The 15084-nt window shown below is 32.7% G+C and overlaps 1 protein-coding gene across 4 annotated transcripts in view; it reads left to right on the top strand.

Annotated features, from left to right (window-relative positions):
- LOC133192362 (sodium leak channel NALCN-like) overlaps positions 1-15084 on the top strand; it is a 39955-nt gene that overhangs the window by 2831 nt on the left and 22040 nt on the right. For 2 of the 4 annotated variants that reach the window (XM_061328399.1, XM_061328388.1), the window contains exons 5-13: positions 1374-1519; positions 7045-7187; positions 7324-7428; positions 7856-8074; positions 8744-8911; positions 9003-9062; positions 9369-9500; positions 11760-11894; positions 14574-14648. In XM_061328399.1, the coding sequence (XP_061184383.1) occupies positions 1374-1519; positions 7045-7187; positions 7324-7428; positions 7856-8074; positions 8744-8911; positions 9003-9062; positions 9369-9500; positions 11760-11894; positions 14574-14648 (1183 nt within the window). Of the gene's footprint in view, positions 1-1373; positions 1520-7044; positions 7188-7323; positions 7429-7855; positions 8075-8743; positions 8912-9002; positions 9063-9368; positions 9501-10947; positions 11095-11759; positions 11895-14573; positions 14649-15084 lie in introns of all 4 variants that reach the window. The other 2 variants (XM_061328395.1, XM_061328381.1) reach the window with 1 other exon arrangement.

Genomic DNA, 15084 nt, shown 5'->3' with positions numbered 1-15084 from the left:
AGTTGCTGTCAATTTTTAATGAAACTGACAACAAGCAATCGTTTATTTATTTCCTTGAACGTCATTACTGAATTATTCAATCAAAACTTAATTTAAATGATATAAAAGAAATAAGTTGTGATAACCGATTAAAAAGGGAAATGTGCAAGTTATTTTCGTCATTCACCGATTGTAATATTGACGGAAGCTTCTAGAACATCATATAGCATCGAGCCCTATGTTAAAAAGAAAAAAAATAGCTTTTGTGTGAATGGTCATTGAAATAATGGTAAATCATTGATAACACTGTAAGTTGTGAATATATTTATATATGGAAAGACTATTACATATATGTAGTAGGTTTTCCTAATAAATTTATCGGTAAAATTTGTATATATTCCTCACTGAAAGCATCGTGGCAACGAACCTGAAGTACAATTTGTACTTCGTAATAAACTTGCTTACATGAAAAGAGAATATCAATGAATAAGGCATTATTCAAGTACAATTATGTTGTATAATTTTTTGCTTTAATTTATACATTTCAGTTTTTTTCTGAATACAGTCTTTTGTATCAAATACTCGGCCTATTCCAGTGGCGGATCCAGGAATCTTGAAAAAAGGGGGGGGGGGGCAACCAGTTTGGTGTAGGGGCCCACGGACACACCAAAAAATAATTTATTAAATTTTATGTATATTTTGGACACAAAACGGGAGGGGGGTTGGGCCTTCCTCTAAATCCGCCAGTGTATTCATAGGGCGTTAAATAAAAGCTAATTTTTACACAGGTACTTTTAGGTCTTGGATTATAAATATGTATACATGTATCTTATTGATATGTTAAAAAAAAAAGAGGTAAGGTACAGTTTTTACATATCAATAAGGTACATACATATTTATAAACCAAGACCCAAGTACCTGTGAATTTTTACCAAAAAAATCTATTTCTCAGTAAAATGTGCATATGCACTGCTTTTATTCGGATGGAAATGAAATAAGAGCATTTGAAGTACGATATCCATAACATAGTACATTGTATATAACAGGTTTCACAATAAACGTCAATTAATGATTTTGTTATTTAAGTTTTACCCGGGGGGGGGGGTTGGAGACATACTTCTACTTCATGCGGGATTTCGAACAAAGTATTTCTTCCTGCTATAAGCCTGTAGGCTGTCAGTAGAAACTACAATATATATATTATTAGATTTTTTTCTGTTGGTAGTGGTATAAATTCAATTCCCCGCGCTTGCGCGGGATTTCATCTAGTATATTATATATTTGCTACTTCATATGGGAGAAATAAATCAATATATAACTGCATGCATACATACAATAGACCTAGAATAGCTTTGGTGTAGAATTCTATGATCAGATGAATGTGTACATTTCAGAAATGTGACGAAGGCTGACCTGATGATTCCGGATTACTACTGCTCTAGGAACCCGGATTACGGCTATCACTGTACCAGTGGGATGGTGTGTATGCAGCTGGAGCTCAGCAACGTACACCGAGGATTTGACGGATTTGATGAATTCAGTAAGTACGATGTTGCTCAGTCAGGAGTTGCACTTCCTTTGAGGAAGCACAGTTGAACTTCGGTATCTTGAACACTGATATCTCGAATACCATGGATATGTCGAAGTGATTTTGAAGTCCTAACCCCTTAATCTTGAAGTATTTTACCCCGGACATCTCGAATCCTTGGACACCTCAAAGTTTTTTCTTGGTCCCATTGAGTTCGAGATAACAAGGTTTGACTGTATACGCATTCCAATTTTGACTTTTTGAATTGAAATAGAATATAGTAGATATGTGCTCCATCTTTATGTCTTATTAGTGCCAGTTAGCTTTTTATGTACATGTTTCAGCATTTTTAGTTCATCCATAGTTCATATACCAATTAATGCTATCAATAATTGAGCAACTCTGTGTCTAACAAAAAAATCATTACTGGTAAAGATTTAGTTTAGATACTATGTAAAACACTGTAGACAGGTATAATGTATGAATCCCCTTTAACCCCCTTCCCCGCAGTCACGCATTTTAACGCATATACCGTTACCCCGCAGTCACACATTTTAACGCATATACCTTTACCCCGCAATCACGCACTTTAACGCACATTTAGTTTTTGATCTTTCCTGCTCTGATAACGGGTAAAATTTTGATGGTATGATAATGAATGATTATGTAATAAATTTTGTAATTCTATTCTAAAATATTTTTCAAAAAAGAATATTTTTTCCAATTTTAATATGTCCGAGTCGTATGATTTATTTGACGAAACTTCGGGGCGAGTCAAGTAAAATCTTTCTATTGAGGCGAAATAAGCTCACCACTGGAACCACTGGCTTGGTGATGTGGAACTCCTCCAATTTTGTGTGAGGTGGGACCCTCGATCCACAATTTACCAAATTCGACAAATGAAAGTTTCTTGCTTTTTTTCATTTTTTTTATTTAATTTTTTTAATGTTACTGTTTGATGGAAAGCGTGCACAGAAAATGATGGAAGGAACCGATAAAATTACGACAGAAGTTCATATTCTCATACAGCTGCAGAGAAAAGGGGATTTGATCATAGAATAATGCCTTGTTTTAATTTAATCTAATTTTTTGTTCGATTCAAATTCAATTTCGCAAAAGTACAACCTGTTTTCTTCCGCCTTACACAGTATATCACACGGAATACACATACACAAAATAGAAAAAAAAAGAAACGACGAAAATCATGCTGCATGAAAAAGAAAGTAAAATGTTCATGTAGATCAATTTAAATTTAGAATTCATCATCAAGTCAGCGTTCCCAACATTCATAAAAAAGAAGATATGTTTATAATAATACTTGTTTGTTTGTCTGTCATACGGATATAAAACATTTTAATCAATTTTGAATACCCCCCTCCCCCTTTCTCAACGTCCAAGCACGTATGTAATCATTGTAGCTTTGATGCTCCGGTAACCCTTCACTTAGAATCTCTCTAATCATTAGCATTATTATAGATAACATGGCAAAGTCTACAAACCGATGGTTGTCTACAAGAGTCGGCATAAAGTCTCGTTATTTATTTATTTTTTTTTTTTTTTTTTTGTGAATATATTTTTCCTCTTTTTTTTTAATATAAACAAATACTTTTGCATCAAAAAATGGTGTTAATGAATCCAATTAATAGATACTTAAATGTACAAAGAGTTGAAAATGAAAACACAAAACACACCATGTGCAAATATAGAGGAGGGGAGAGTTCAGGGAGTTTGACCCTCCTTTTTATTACTACAGCCATTGAAGAAAGCAATTACATATATGCAAGTAGAATCCCCAACTTTTTTTAGTAAATATAAACATATGCATGGGCACCTTGTCATTTATGAAGTTTATATGTCAACAAATTCCGGAGCTAGCTATTAGTTTTTCAGTGGGTAAAGGCTCCCTTAGGAATATTCCTTGAACTGCCTTGAGTACATTTATATCGTCAGTATATTAAATGCATATTCATTTATATTAGTCGCTACCGCATGTAGTTTTAGAATATACATATACACTATAGGTTCATGTATGTCTATACTGCATACATTAGAAATCAGACAAAGTTTATGAAAAACTCTAGGCAAAGTAAACTTTCCAGAAAGGGAAGACGATGTGGTCTGATGGGATTCTTCCACCAGCTACATGTACATGTATATGCATATGTAATGCACAGGAATGACAGCAATGTGACACATTTGACAGCCACCTTGTGGATGGACAGTTAACTCGTGACCTTATTTACCACTTCCGTGTCACCCTTAGATTTGAAAACCAATGCAATTGAAACGCCTTTCCTCGCCCGGAAGGGGGGGGGGTTTACACATCTCCTATCAACTGCTATCTGAATAGGAGAGCTGATCGGAATTTATTCGCTATATTTCAACTCCGGAATCATGCTCAGCATTTCCGAATTTTTTTTTTTTTATTTTCATTTCCGACACTTTTTTTTTTTACATAGTCGGATTTTTTTGGGGGGGAGGGGGGGTACTTTTTTCATTAACCTGGTAGGTGAAAATAGAATTTCTAACAGAATAAAAACATTTCGTTTATTTCAAACTACATTTTCCAAATACATGTATATACAAACAGTGGTTACATATGCATTTTATGTCTACCAATTTTATGAATGATCGCTCTAAAAGTCAACTACGCTTGCATTATATTATGTCAGTGACTACACCTATTTTATATCCGAGACACATTTATATTGATCTCAAACTCAACATTGGTTTCTTTAAAAGCAAAGCAAAACATGTACCTTATTTGGATGTCAATGACTTATTGTTTAAAATTTTGATTTTCGATAAGGAAAGTCTTCACCCCAGTTTTATTGCCTGAAAATACTATTTTATTAATGTCAGAAAAGAAAACTAGTATAAAATGTAGGAAATGAAAAGTGAATTAAAAAAGAAAAGAAAAGAAAATTCGGAAATGAAATGCAGCAAAGTATTGGGACATTCTGTTTATTTTCCTTTCTGATCTACGTGAACTTTTTTCCGGTTAAAATTGTATAAATTTTACAAACACAATGAATTAAGGATTTTTTTCTGCCATTAAATTGTGTATTTTAATAATATGATGATCATAGGGATAACAGCACAATCACAGAAGCAGACATTGAAAAATCTGTGTATCTACTACGCACCAACTCCTGATAGCTCATGAATAATTGATGAATTAATTTGATTGTATATACTATGTTTCTTATTTTTACTAAATATTTTATAAATGCAAGTTTGATTGAATTCGATATAAATATGCATATTTATAGAATTCATCATGCCATAGAAATCTGATTTTGAACGTATTCCGTTGGCAGGCCTAGCAAAAATAGTGGAAATACTTTCTATATTTCTCGATAAATACAGCTACCATTTATGCATTTTTCATAGATTAAACCATTCCAACAGTACAAACAGCCTGATTTGCTCAACAACTAATCGGAATACTTCGGACACCACCGGAAAAAAATACTATCGACTATTACTGATATATTGTTTTTAAAAAATGTGTTTTAAATCCATTCCAAAGAAAAGAAATACTGCATTCCGATATGCTTTATGCGAGGTTCGCCTTTCGGGAAAATGAATGCTTTTCTTTATTCAATGTGCTGATTTTTTTTATAGTAGTCGACATGTATATGTAGTTGTAAAGATATTGCTAATTTAAGATTGATTATTGTTTAACGCCGAGTCGGCAGTATTTCAGCTGTATATCGGCAAAAATATTATCAAGAAGATGTCAGTTAAAATAAGATGTCTCCTTTCGACGAATTGCTATTGTCCAATAGAAAATTAAGAGATATTCAAAATTCTTTTTTGTTAAAAAAAAAAATTATTATTTCAGATAAAATTTAAGTTGAAAGCTACAAATACAATATATAATATGCCAACTTCTTTTTTTTTTTCTCTCCATGGATCTGTAAAATAACTGTTATAGAAATATTTACGAGTGATAATCCTTCTTTTCTCATTTCTATTTTTATTTATTAGAAGATTCTGCAAGTTTCAATAAAATGGTTATGCATGTGACCGAAGAAATAAAAAAAGGGGGCGGTTATGAGTGTCGTTGTGTCTCACTTTATTATGAGCACAGAAATTGAACCCTGTCTGGAAAATCAAACAAATATTTTGAACAATGTTTTGGATTTAAACTTTTTAATAAAGTACAAGCTATGATTTAATAGTAAAAAACGTGTAACACAGTCCACACGAAATAATGATTTAAACAAAAATTACCATTAAAAATACTGAATTCAAATTGCGGATGGTTGCGTGAATTTTGACGATAAATACAGCATTATTACAATATATACATTTCTAAATATTTTTCCTTAAGATTCTGTTCATTTTCTCATGAACTACCATTGATGAGCATGAGTATCTCCATTGTTACGTCAGAATACCGTACTTGACATCAAACCTATAGTGCAAGCTGTTTTGCTTTAAAAATGACAGTTGAGTTGCGTAAATTGTGGAAAAAATAATGTAAATATAAGAAATGAATTTAATTTTTGAAGATTCATGAGGTACATGAACTACAACGCTTCACGCTGGCATATTTATCATGAAGCGCTAACGCGCTTCATGAAATATGCCGGCGTAAAGCGTCGTAGTTCATGTCCTCATGAATCTTCAAAAATTAAATTCATTTCTTAAATAAATCGCTACACACAAAATGTGTAAATTTCATGTTCAAAATCACGTCTTTTCTGCACGTAATCGCAAGTGCTCTGCGGGGAAAAGGATAACGTCATCAAATAGTGACAAAATGTAATGCAAGTATTACGTCACAGACAGTGCAAGGGGTAAAGAGTTAAGGAAGTGTAAACTCAGTATTACATGTACCCATTCACCACTAGTATGAAATATGCAGAAAAATCCAGAGATGGATTTACTATCTTTTTTTTTCTACCCTGAGATCAAAATAGAAAGTAGACTTGGAAAATACAAGCAGAATATTAATCTTATGCCCTGTTCACACGGAGAGTTTAATTCGCAGTAAATTAATGCGAAGTAAAATAATGCGAATTAAATTGCGTTCACATGACAGATAATGCGAAGTAAACTAATGCGAATTAAAATTTTATTTCTACAGTAAGGCTATTATGACGTCATTTTCAAATCACGTCACCTTATGCAGAGCAAATCCATTTGACATAATAGTCATAGTGTCTATACACATTTCAGTGATTAACGTAATTTTCCTTTGTTTTGCACTAAAAATGGCATAGGTACCTATAACTGACCACCGTCATGTGGCAGGTGACTTAATTTTGCTCTTACGCATGCGTCAAAATTTAATTCGAATTAGCTTCGCTTAGCGTTCACACGGAGCTAATGCGAAGTAATTTAATGCGCAGTAAACTAATTCGAATTAAACTAATTCGCATTAAATTCTCCGTGTGAACGCGGATCAAATTTAATTCGCAGTAACTTACGTTTAATTCGAATTAAACTCTCCGTGTGAACAGGGCATTAGTCTAATTATTTTACTGATTTTCACTACAGATTTATGATGAATGATATTTTTACAGTTACGAGTTTCTTCACGGTATATGAAGCCGCGTCACAGGAGGGTTGGGTGTTCTTGATGTACCGAGCTATAGACAGTCTTTACACTGAGCTAGCCTTCGTCTACTTTATTACCCTCATTTTTATACTGGCCTGGCTCGTCAAGGTATACATGTTTAATTAAATACGTTTAATTTATAGAATTCACTTAATTTAAAATTCACTCTGAAACAGGTTAAATCTCACTTTTTTTGGTTTAATGGCAGTATTAAATTTCTTCAAATTCTTCCAATATTTTGTAGAATATCTTTATTGCTGTGATTATTGAGTCGTTTGCGGAGATTCGAGTTCAGTTCCAACAGATGTGGGGATCACGAGGCAGCGCTACGGATTCTGATTCTTCACAGGTAGATGATAATGCATGTCAGAATATATCATAGATAGTAAATACATATCTTCTATACCTTATCATTTCTGGACTCTTCACCAGTAGGTTAGAATATATAAATTCAAAACCCTCTTGGTATCTGAATTTTCTTCATGTAGGTGTTATGTATATATATTTATGACGTCATAATTTTCTCAATTGCCACAGTATTTAAATAGGTGTGTCAATGCTTGTTGATCACCTCTTTTATTTAGGCACCTTGCATTATTTCAGTGCTATTTTCCAACAACCTTTCACTAATTTTTCTTTTACCATGTATTTTCTGCGGTCAGGTTTCTTATATTTCTTCATCGATATCTACTAAAAAGGTTTTATAAGCTAAAGATATATTTTTCAGGCCTTAACTGAGTACTCCTTAAAGAATATTTTGCTATTTCTGTTTTTAGGTGATTCAGTGTGAAGGCAACTCATGGAAGATGGTATTAATTGATGAGAATAAAGCCAAAGGCTTTGCACCACCTTTCTTCCAGAAAATCCTTTGTTCTAATTTCTTCCACACCTTCTTTTTGTTGCTGGTTTTTGCCAATGCTATCACCGGGGCCACTTTGTCCTTCCGAGGCCAGGCAGATGTCAGGAACAAATTGGACGGCTTTTACTATGCTGAGGTAACAGTGTTTTGTTATGGAATTTATTAATGTGAGCACATTCTTGTTCATATGTTTACTAAGGGAGAGTGGCTGTCTCTTAAATTTGCTCTGTTGGAAATTTTCTTAATGGTAACAATATTCTGACAGTAGATTTACATAAAATTTTCTAACAGAAGAAAAAGTTAACAATGAAATTCAGGCAATGAATACATGTATATCATACAGTGCAAAACTAGAGATACATGTAATCAATGTGCAAGATGAACAGTTCGTAAAGGAAACATAGTTATTTATTAATGTTAGAATTATTTCTCTTATCAGTGAATAATTCTTCTTTAGATTAATAGAAATCGGTAAGAATTCATTCAGCACAGGTAAAAAAACACTCCAGTACTCTATCAGAGATTTAATGAACCATACTTTCCAGGTTGAAAGTTTGGAAGATTTCTCTTAACAGAAGATAATTCATCCTTAAATGATTTGAAAAACATTAGGATATCATTAAGCATAAGTGGGATTGCGGGAATATAAAACACTCTTATGCATGTACATTGAGATTTGAAGAACCTACAAGAGCCTTGATAGAGGTTACATGTGTATGCCTATATACATGTACCTCAGCACCAAGTCAGACGGATAAGAGTTTGAACTTCTAGCATGCTTGAATGGATAACCCATACTTTCCAGGTAGCTTTCACGGTCCTTTTCGACTTGGAAGTCGTGTTCAAGATTTGGTGCCTAGGTTTCCAAGGCTACAAGAAGAGACCTTTCCACAAATTTGAACTGCTCCTGGCCATCGGGACAACACTACACATTATACCTCAGTTCTACAGGGGTCACTTTACATATTTCCAGGTAGGATTCTACAATTTAAAGATTTGTCTCTATATAGAACTTTAAGATTGTAACCTGAACATGGTATTTTGACTGTTTCTGTCTTTTGCAGGTGCTTAGAGTTGTAAGGTTAATGAAGGCTTCCCCAATGCTGGAGGATTTCTGTTTCAAGGTGTGCATTCTCCAATAGCACCGTGTAATGATAACTCTCTTAGATTTGTGGATTCTTATTTAGGTTTTCCTTATACAACTATCATAATGTCTGATGAAATTGACATATTTGAGTTAATTTATCTAAAGTGTAATTCAGACGACATTGGTTTACCACTTACAATTTATTTTCATATTCATAATTACTAATAATCACTTTCATATTTTCTTGTGTCTAATTGATGTTTTACATTTTATTTTTTAATTAATGAAAATTTCAAAAGAATGTTTTACTTGACTATATGTGTATGTTATTGTAATTTGACAGATCTTTGGTCCTGGTAAGAAGCTGGGTCACCTTATCCTGTTTACGATGTGTCTCCTAATTATAGCCTCCAGTATCAGCCTACAACTTTTCTGTAACATCAGGAATTTTAACAAATTTGGAAGGTTTGATCAGGTTGATACTTTACTAGTCTTACTGTATATCTCATCATTTACAACTCAAATTTAAATGGAATCTAATTATTAAAAACAAAGAAACAAACTACTAATACATGTAAATAGCAAAAGTAAAATTACATGAATGCATATTTATAATTTTGTTAGCTCACTTGATCCAAGATGAGTTTTTCTGATCAAAGTTTCAGTCTTTTATCTGGCTGTTTGCAAATTTGCCATATTTGTGATCTCTCCTCCAGAGCCATTTGACAAACTTGGCAGAAGTATTCCAAAAATCACAAAATTTTAAACTATGAGCATTTTCAGATGTTTTGCTAAATAAACAATGTTTTTTAAATTAAGGAATCATGATTTTTGGCGTTGGTCTTAGGTATTGCGGAGCTGTAATTACAGCCACTTTTCCACAAATTGATATTACCTTTCCGCAGTAAGTAAGATATGATTCCGCAAATATTTTTTTATTCCACGAAAAACATTGTATGACTATTAAGCAAATATACTGTATATGTACTTAAAAAAGTGGGCTTCATATTTAAGCGGCTTTGGTGTAAACAACGATGCACTAATTCATGAATACCGCTAAGAAATCATTTATAAATACAATATGCAGCACGGACATGTATAGCACTAATTCACGATTTCGCCAAAAACTCCATACCCAGTGATTGCGCTAAATTTTGAATACGCCAATTTATGTACACATACAGTATTACCTTGATCACGGTCAAGCAAGTAGATATTCATATAAATTTAAGTATATTTATTCATAAAAATAATACACACCTTTCATGCATAATATTTTACATATTCTTTACACAGAATGTCAAGTTTGTCTTTGTTCCCCACAGATAGATTGCAGAAACATAGTGCTTATAGGTACAATAATTTCTTTGTGTATTACTTTGTAGAAACGTAACAATGCTTTTTGTGGAAATGTAAAAGTGAAATTTTTCAAAATTTGTGGAAATGTAATATGCCCTCTATAATATTTCATTTCATATCTCTTTAAATTTGTCTTAGTGACATTGAGGCCTTTGGGCTTCTTGTTATATTTTTTAAATGAACTAAACTGAATAATTTTTTTTTTTCAGAATGGCTTTTGAACATATTATTTGATCTTGTATGCTATTTTTAAATACTTGATTTTTCATATTTAATTATTTATTTTCAATTTATTTTTTTGTAAAAAAAACCACAACTAACAAATGTGGTTTGTCAGAACTACCGGTACTTTGTTAAAGCTGTTATTTTGTCCATTTAGTTCTCCATAATTTTATTCCATTGAGTTTAGATGTTCTTAAAACAGGGTACTTCCTGAAAGCAATTGCAATAGATGGAAAGTATAGACATGTGTATGGATGCATTTAATTAATTTTATATGGACAAGAATTATTGAAATTCTACTATGAGTATGTTTATTTAAACTCTCCCCCCTTTTTGATCAGGCTTTTATGTCCATGTTTCAAATTTTGACCCAAGAGGGGTGGATCGAGGTGATGGATGGGGCAATCGAGGAGACAGAAACAGGAGGCTTTTTCTTTCCACTTATTTGTGCCATTTATTTCATTTTGTATCACCAATTTGTCACAGTGGTGAGTAAGGGAGATTATCCTGAATGGAATCGTGCCTTACAGGGTTGTGTGCCTTTATTGATACCCAAGGAGAATGGTCCAGTTTTCTGTGTCCCAAATAAAAAATTAAAATGTGTGTTCCTTTGGGATGGGGTGGGGGATAAAAAATTATGAATTTAGTTAAATTTGTTTTTGATATGTAAGTTTAACTGATTAAATTGGTACATGTATCTGCAAATAAAGTATTGCCAGTAAAGAGTGGACTGTTCTCCATCCAACTTTGATTTGTAAATCTAATTCTGTATACTCACAACACAGTGGTTACCATGGTGATGAACTACTGTATCCTTGGTGATGGACTAACATATCTGATGTACTTGACAGCATGTAGGTGATGAACACTCAGAGAGAACAGCATGTGCACTCAAGTCAAGGGAGATAAATGTCCTCCTCAGCACCCAGCTACATTAGATATGTATCTAGTCTTGTGTCAAAACTGCCATGAATTTTCTTTTTGATGAAAGAAAATGATAAATTTTATTAAAATCCTGCAGAATTTTTATAAACTACAGCAGTCTGGTATAGACTAGGTATACAGTAAAAATACAGTGTAGCTGGGTACTGAGAGAATATTACATGTACATATTATGAGATGCTTTAATAGTTCTGTAATTCTCTTTCCCTAGGCGTTCATGTCTATGTTTCAAATCCTAGCGAATAAGGGCTGGACTGAAGTGATGCAAATCACAATGTGGAAAACAGACCGCTTCTACCCCATAGTAGCAATCTATTTCATTTTCTACCACTTATTTGTCACGCTGGTGAGTACCAAGTCGGCTCAGTGTTTGCTTCAGAGGTAGATGACGGAACACTGACTGATGTTAAGTGGCAGCCATTGGCTGGAGTTATAGTGTAGATTAGTGAATGAGTCCTGTTTCTCGGGTCAGAGTGGACGTACTGCTTCCCACGATTCTCTCAATGGTTTTGTTACTGTGGATCAGAGGCTTCTTACTAGAGAGTTTGTGTAGATAGAGGTCATCTTGACGTTTAATATTGTACATGTTAGATAAAAAAAGAAAATGTATTAGATATGTCACTCAAAAATGTATCAAAAGCAGATCTGAAGGAAAACATTAGAATCCATTGTTTCGGTGATTTAACTTTATAATGGTGAAAATAATCATTCAAGGTGAAAGGATTAAGAATAGATTCATTTCGCTTTTGAAATGTAAGAAAAAAATTATACAGACAAAAAAGATGTATAATCATGAATTTGAAAGGGAAAAGATAGAGAATGGATTTATTTTTACATTTGATCACTTCGTCATGTTTATGTAGCTTTCATAGGTCATGTGTATGCTTAAGATTCACAGTGCATGTATTTTGAATACATGTGATTAATGTTGTTTACTGGACAGATAATATTGTAACTTCATAATTTTACACATGTAGTTGAGGATAAATATTCAAAACAGTAGGATTTCTAAACACGTGTAAATTAATGTACAGGCACTAAACTAAAAGCTGATGTAAAGTAATGCTGATTCAATAGTAGTCTTTTAACTTTGACGGCAAAATAGAAAAAGTATGTGTAACATATGATTCTTCCATATGTTTACTTATATTGATAGAAAACGTGTGAATTTTTTGGTCCTTAAATATTATGATTCCTTTCTAAATGTAATTTTATGTAATACTGTGAATGAAGTTCTTTAAAAATAAAAATAATTTATTAATTCATTCGGTGTATGTGATTTCCCTTATAAAAAGTAAAGAGCCTCTGAATTGAAACATTTAAAAAAGATAAATATTGATTCGGGTATCATTGGAGAATTATAAATGTATTTAGTGGAATGCTGCATAACAAAACAGTACACTCGGAATAATGTTCCCAGCCTTCAAAAGTTATCTGACTAAACCGTGACCCAGAGAGTAAAGGGTATACATGGAATAAGTGTCCAATCACCCACCCCACCCCTGATGGATCCACCTAACTGTTTAGACTTTTACTAATGTGATAATTCTCCCATAGATATAATCATTGACACAGAGAGAGAGAATTGATTGGGAAGCTTAGGTCCGCAGACCGTTAAACAGGACTCCTTTTTTAAATCTTAGAACTTTTGTGTTAAAACTTGTTGCTGAGTCTGAAAATTCATGTTCAGTATTTTTTTTTTTTTTTTTTTTTTTTTTTTTTTTTTTTTTTTTTACGTAATTTGAAATTTAGAGATGAAGTTTTGTTTGATTAGGATAGGTTATACCATTATGCAGACCAATGAGGTGAAAATTAATAACTGACTATAAAATGGTTCCGATGGTATAAGGCAATGATATTCATTATTGTCCATATATTAATCAGTTAAAAAAAATAATTTGAAAATTTAAAAAAAAATTAAGGTGTTCAATGCTTTTTGTAGTTCTGTAAAAGATTTTTACCCCTGCAGTAATTATAACATTTTCAAATTGTCTAGAAGATTTGGGAATTTTTGAAGATTTTTCTTTTGTTCTTGCGGACTACAGTATTGACTGAGTGAGGGAACAAAGCTAACTATTTAAGATGTTATTGCTGTAGGTTTAAGCTTGTTGTGGGGTTGTAAGTACATTTCTTGACTGTGAATTGAACAGCATGTCTGATTTTCTACTAACACAATCCTCACAAATTTTTATATACAGTGAGAATTTTAGTGCATGATATAAAAACCAAGTTCTATTTGAAAAAAAATTTCACCAATAAAGTTTTACACCCATAATTTTCCATGTTCACTCGATTCCTACAGCCTACATTCCTCACAATTCCTCCAAACGAGTTCCACAATTTTTTCTGCAATTTTCCCTTTTTCTTGATATTTGTTTAAAAACCCAGTTCACCAAAGCGCTATTTTCTTTTTGCACAAGTTTTGAAACCTTTCTCTTTATTTCTAATTAACTTTGATATGTTCAAAGTTTATCGAATGAAAGGTTTTACTGGTTAGTGATATTGTGTTAAGAGTTTTACAATTCCAAGTTAATGGATTTGAAATTGTTTACAATTCCTGTATTTATATAGTGACACAGAAAATTTCTAAAGAGGATATAGCTCTTAAGAATGTATAGTTTTCATCGATGATCTATGCATGAAGGTACAAATTTCAACTTTCTGGTGTGCAATCATGTATAAATAGTACTGAGCTATGAAATAAAGAAAATTTGTATGCTGCATGTGTCTGAAGACCAGCTTCGCCTCACTAAATATTAACCTATGGGATGTACTACCTTTCAATGATTCACTATTACAGAAAGTGTTTTTACAAAATGAGTGATATATGTTATTACTTTGAAAGATCTCTTTGTTTTTATATTCTTTTTCCTTCATTAGAAATATATTTTCTTTATAACTGAATCTCATAGCATTAATACCTTAAACATTACCAATATTAGTAAGCCTTTGAAACAAAGAGCATTTTGTTGTCTCCCCTGTGGTTGTACAGAGTTATCTCACTTTGTTTTACTCATGTCTGTAGATCGTTATCAGTTCCTTTGTGGCTGTTATTCTGGACAACCTGGAGTTGGATGAAGACATCAAAAAACTTAAACAGGTCAGTATCACTGACATGTTACTGTAGAAAAAAAAGAATGGGAGTAAGAAGTGTCAGGCAAAAATATACAATAAGGAAAATATGAGGGTTTCCAAGTACCACAAGTAAAGGACGTAGTACAGTTGATTAGTTTTACAGGGTGGAGGAGGGTATATATACATGACACATATATGAATTACAGTTGATAGAATTCCTTTTAAGAAGTTTGCCAAATGACATTATTTGTGGTCGTGATTTTGGTAGACTGTATCATAGTGTAGTAGATGGGCATTTTTTGATTAAACAGCTTGCTTTTATTGGTATAAGCAGCTTCTGGTCAAAAAGATCTACAACATGCCAGTTTATTTTAGTGACCGGTAAATTTAGCAATTTTATCCAGAAAGTGAGCTTTATAATTAGCATTATTTTAAGTCACCTTAGGGAAAGCTTTTTATTT

The sequence above is a fragment of the Saccostrea echinata genome, unplaced genomic scaffold, assembly GCF_033153115.1.
Source record: "Saccostrea echinata isolate AGI-Se365-2 ecotype Australia unplaced genomic scaffold, CSIRO_AGI_Sech_v1 ptg000001l, whole genome shotgun sequence".
NCBI lineage: Eukaryota > Metazoa > Mollusca > Bivalvia > Ostreida > Ostreidae > Saccostrea > Saccostrea echinata.
The sequence above is the reverse complement of the archived record's forward strand: the minus strand, read 5'-3'. Positions and strand labels throughout refer to the sequence as shown.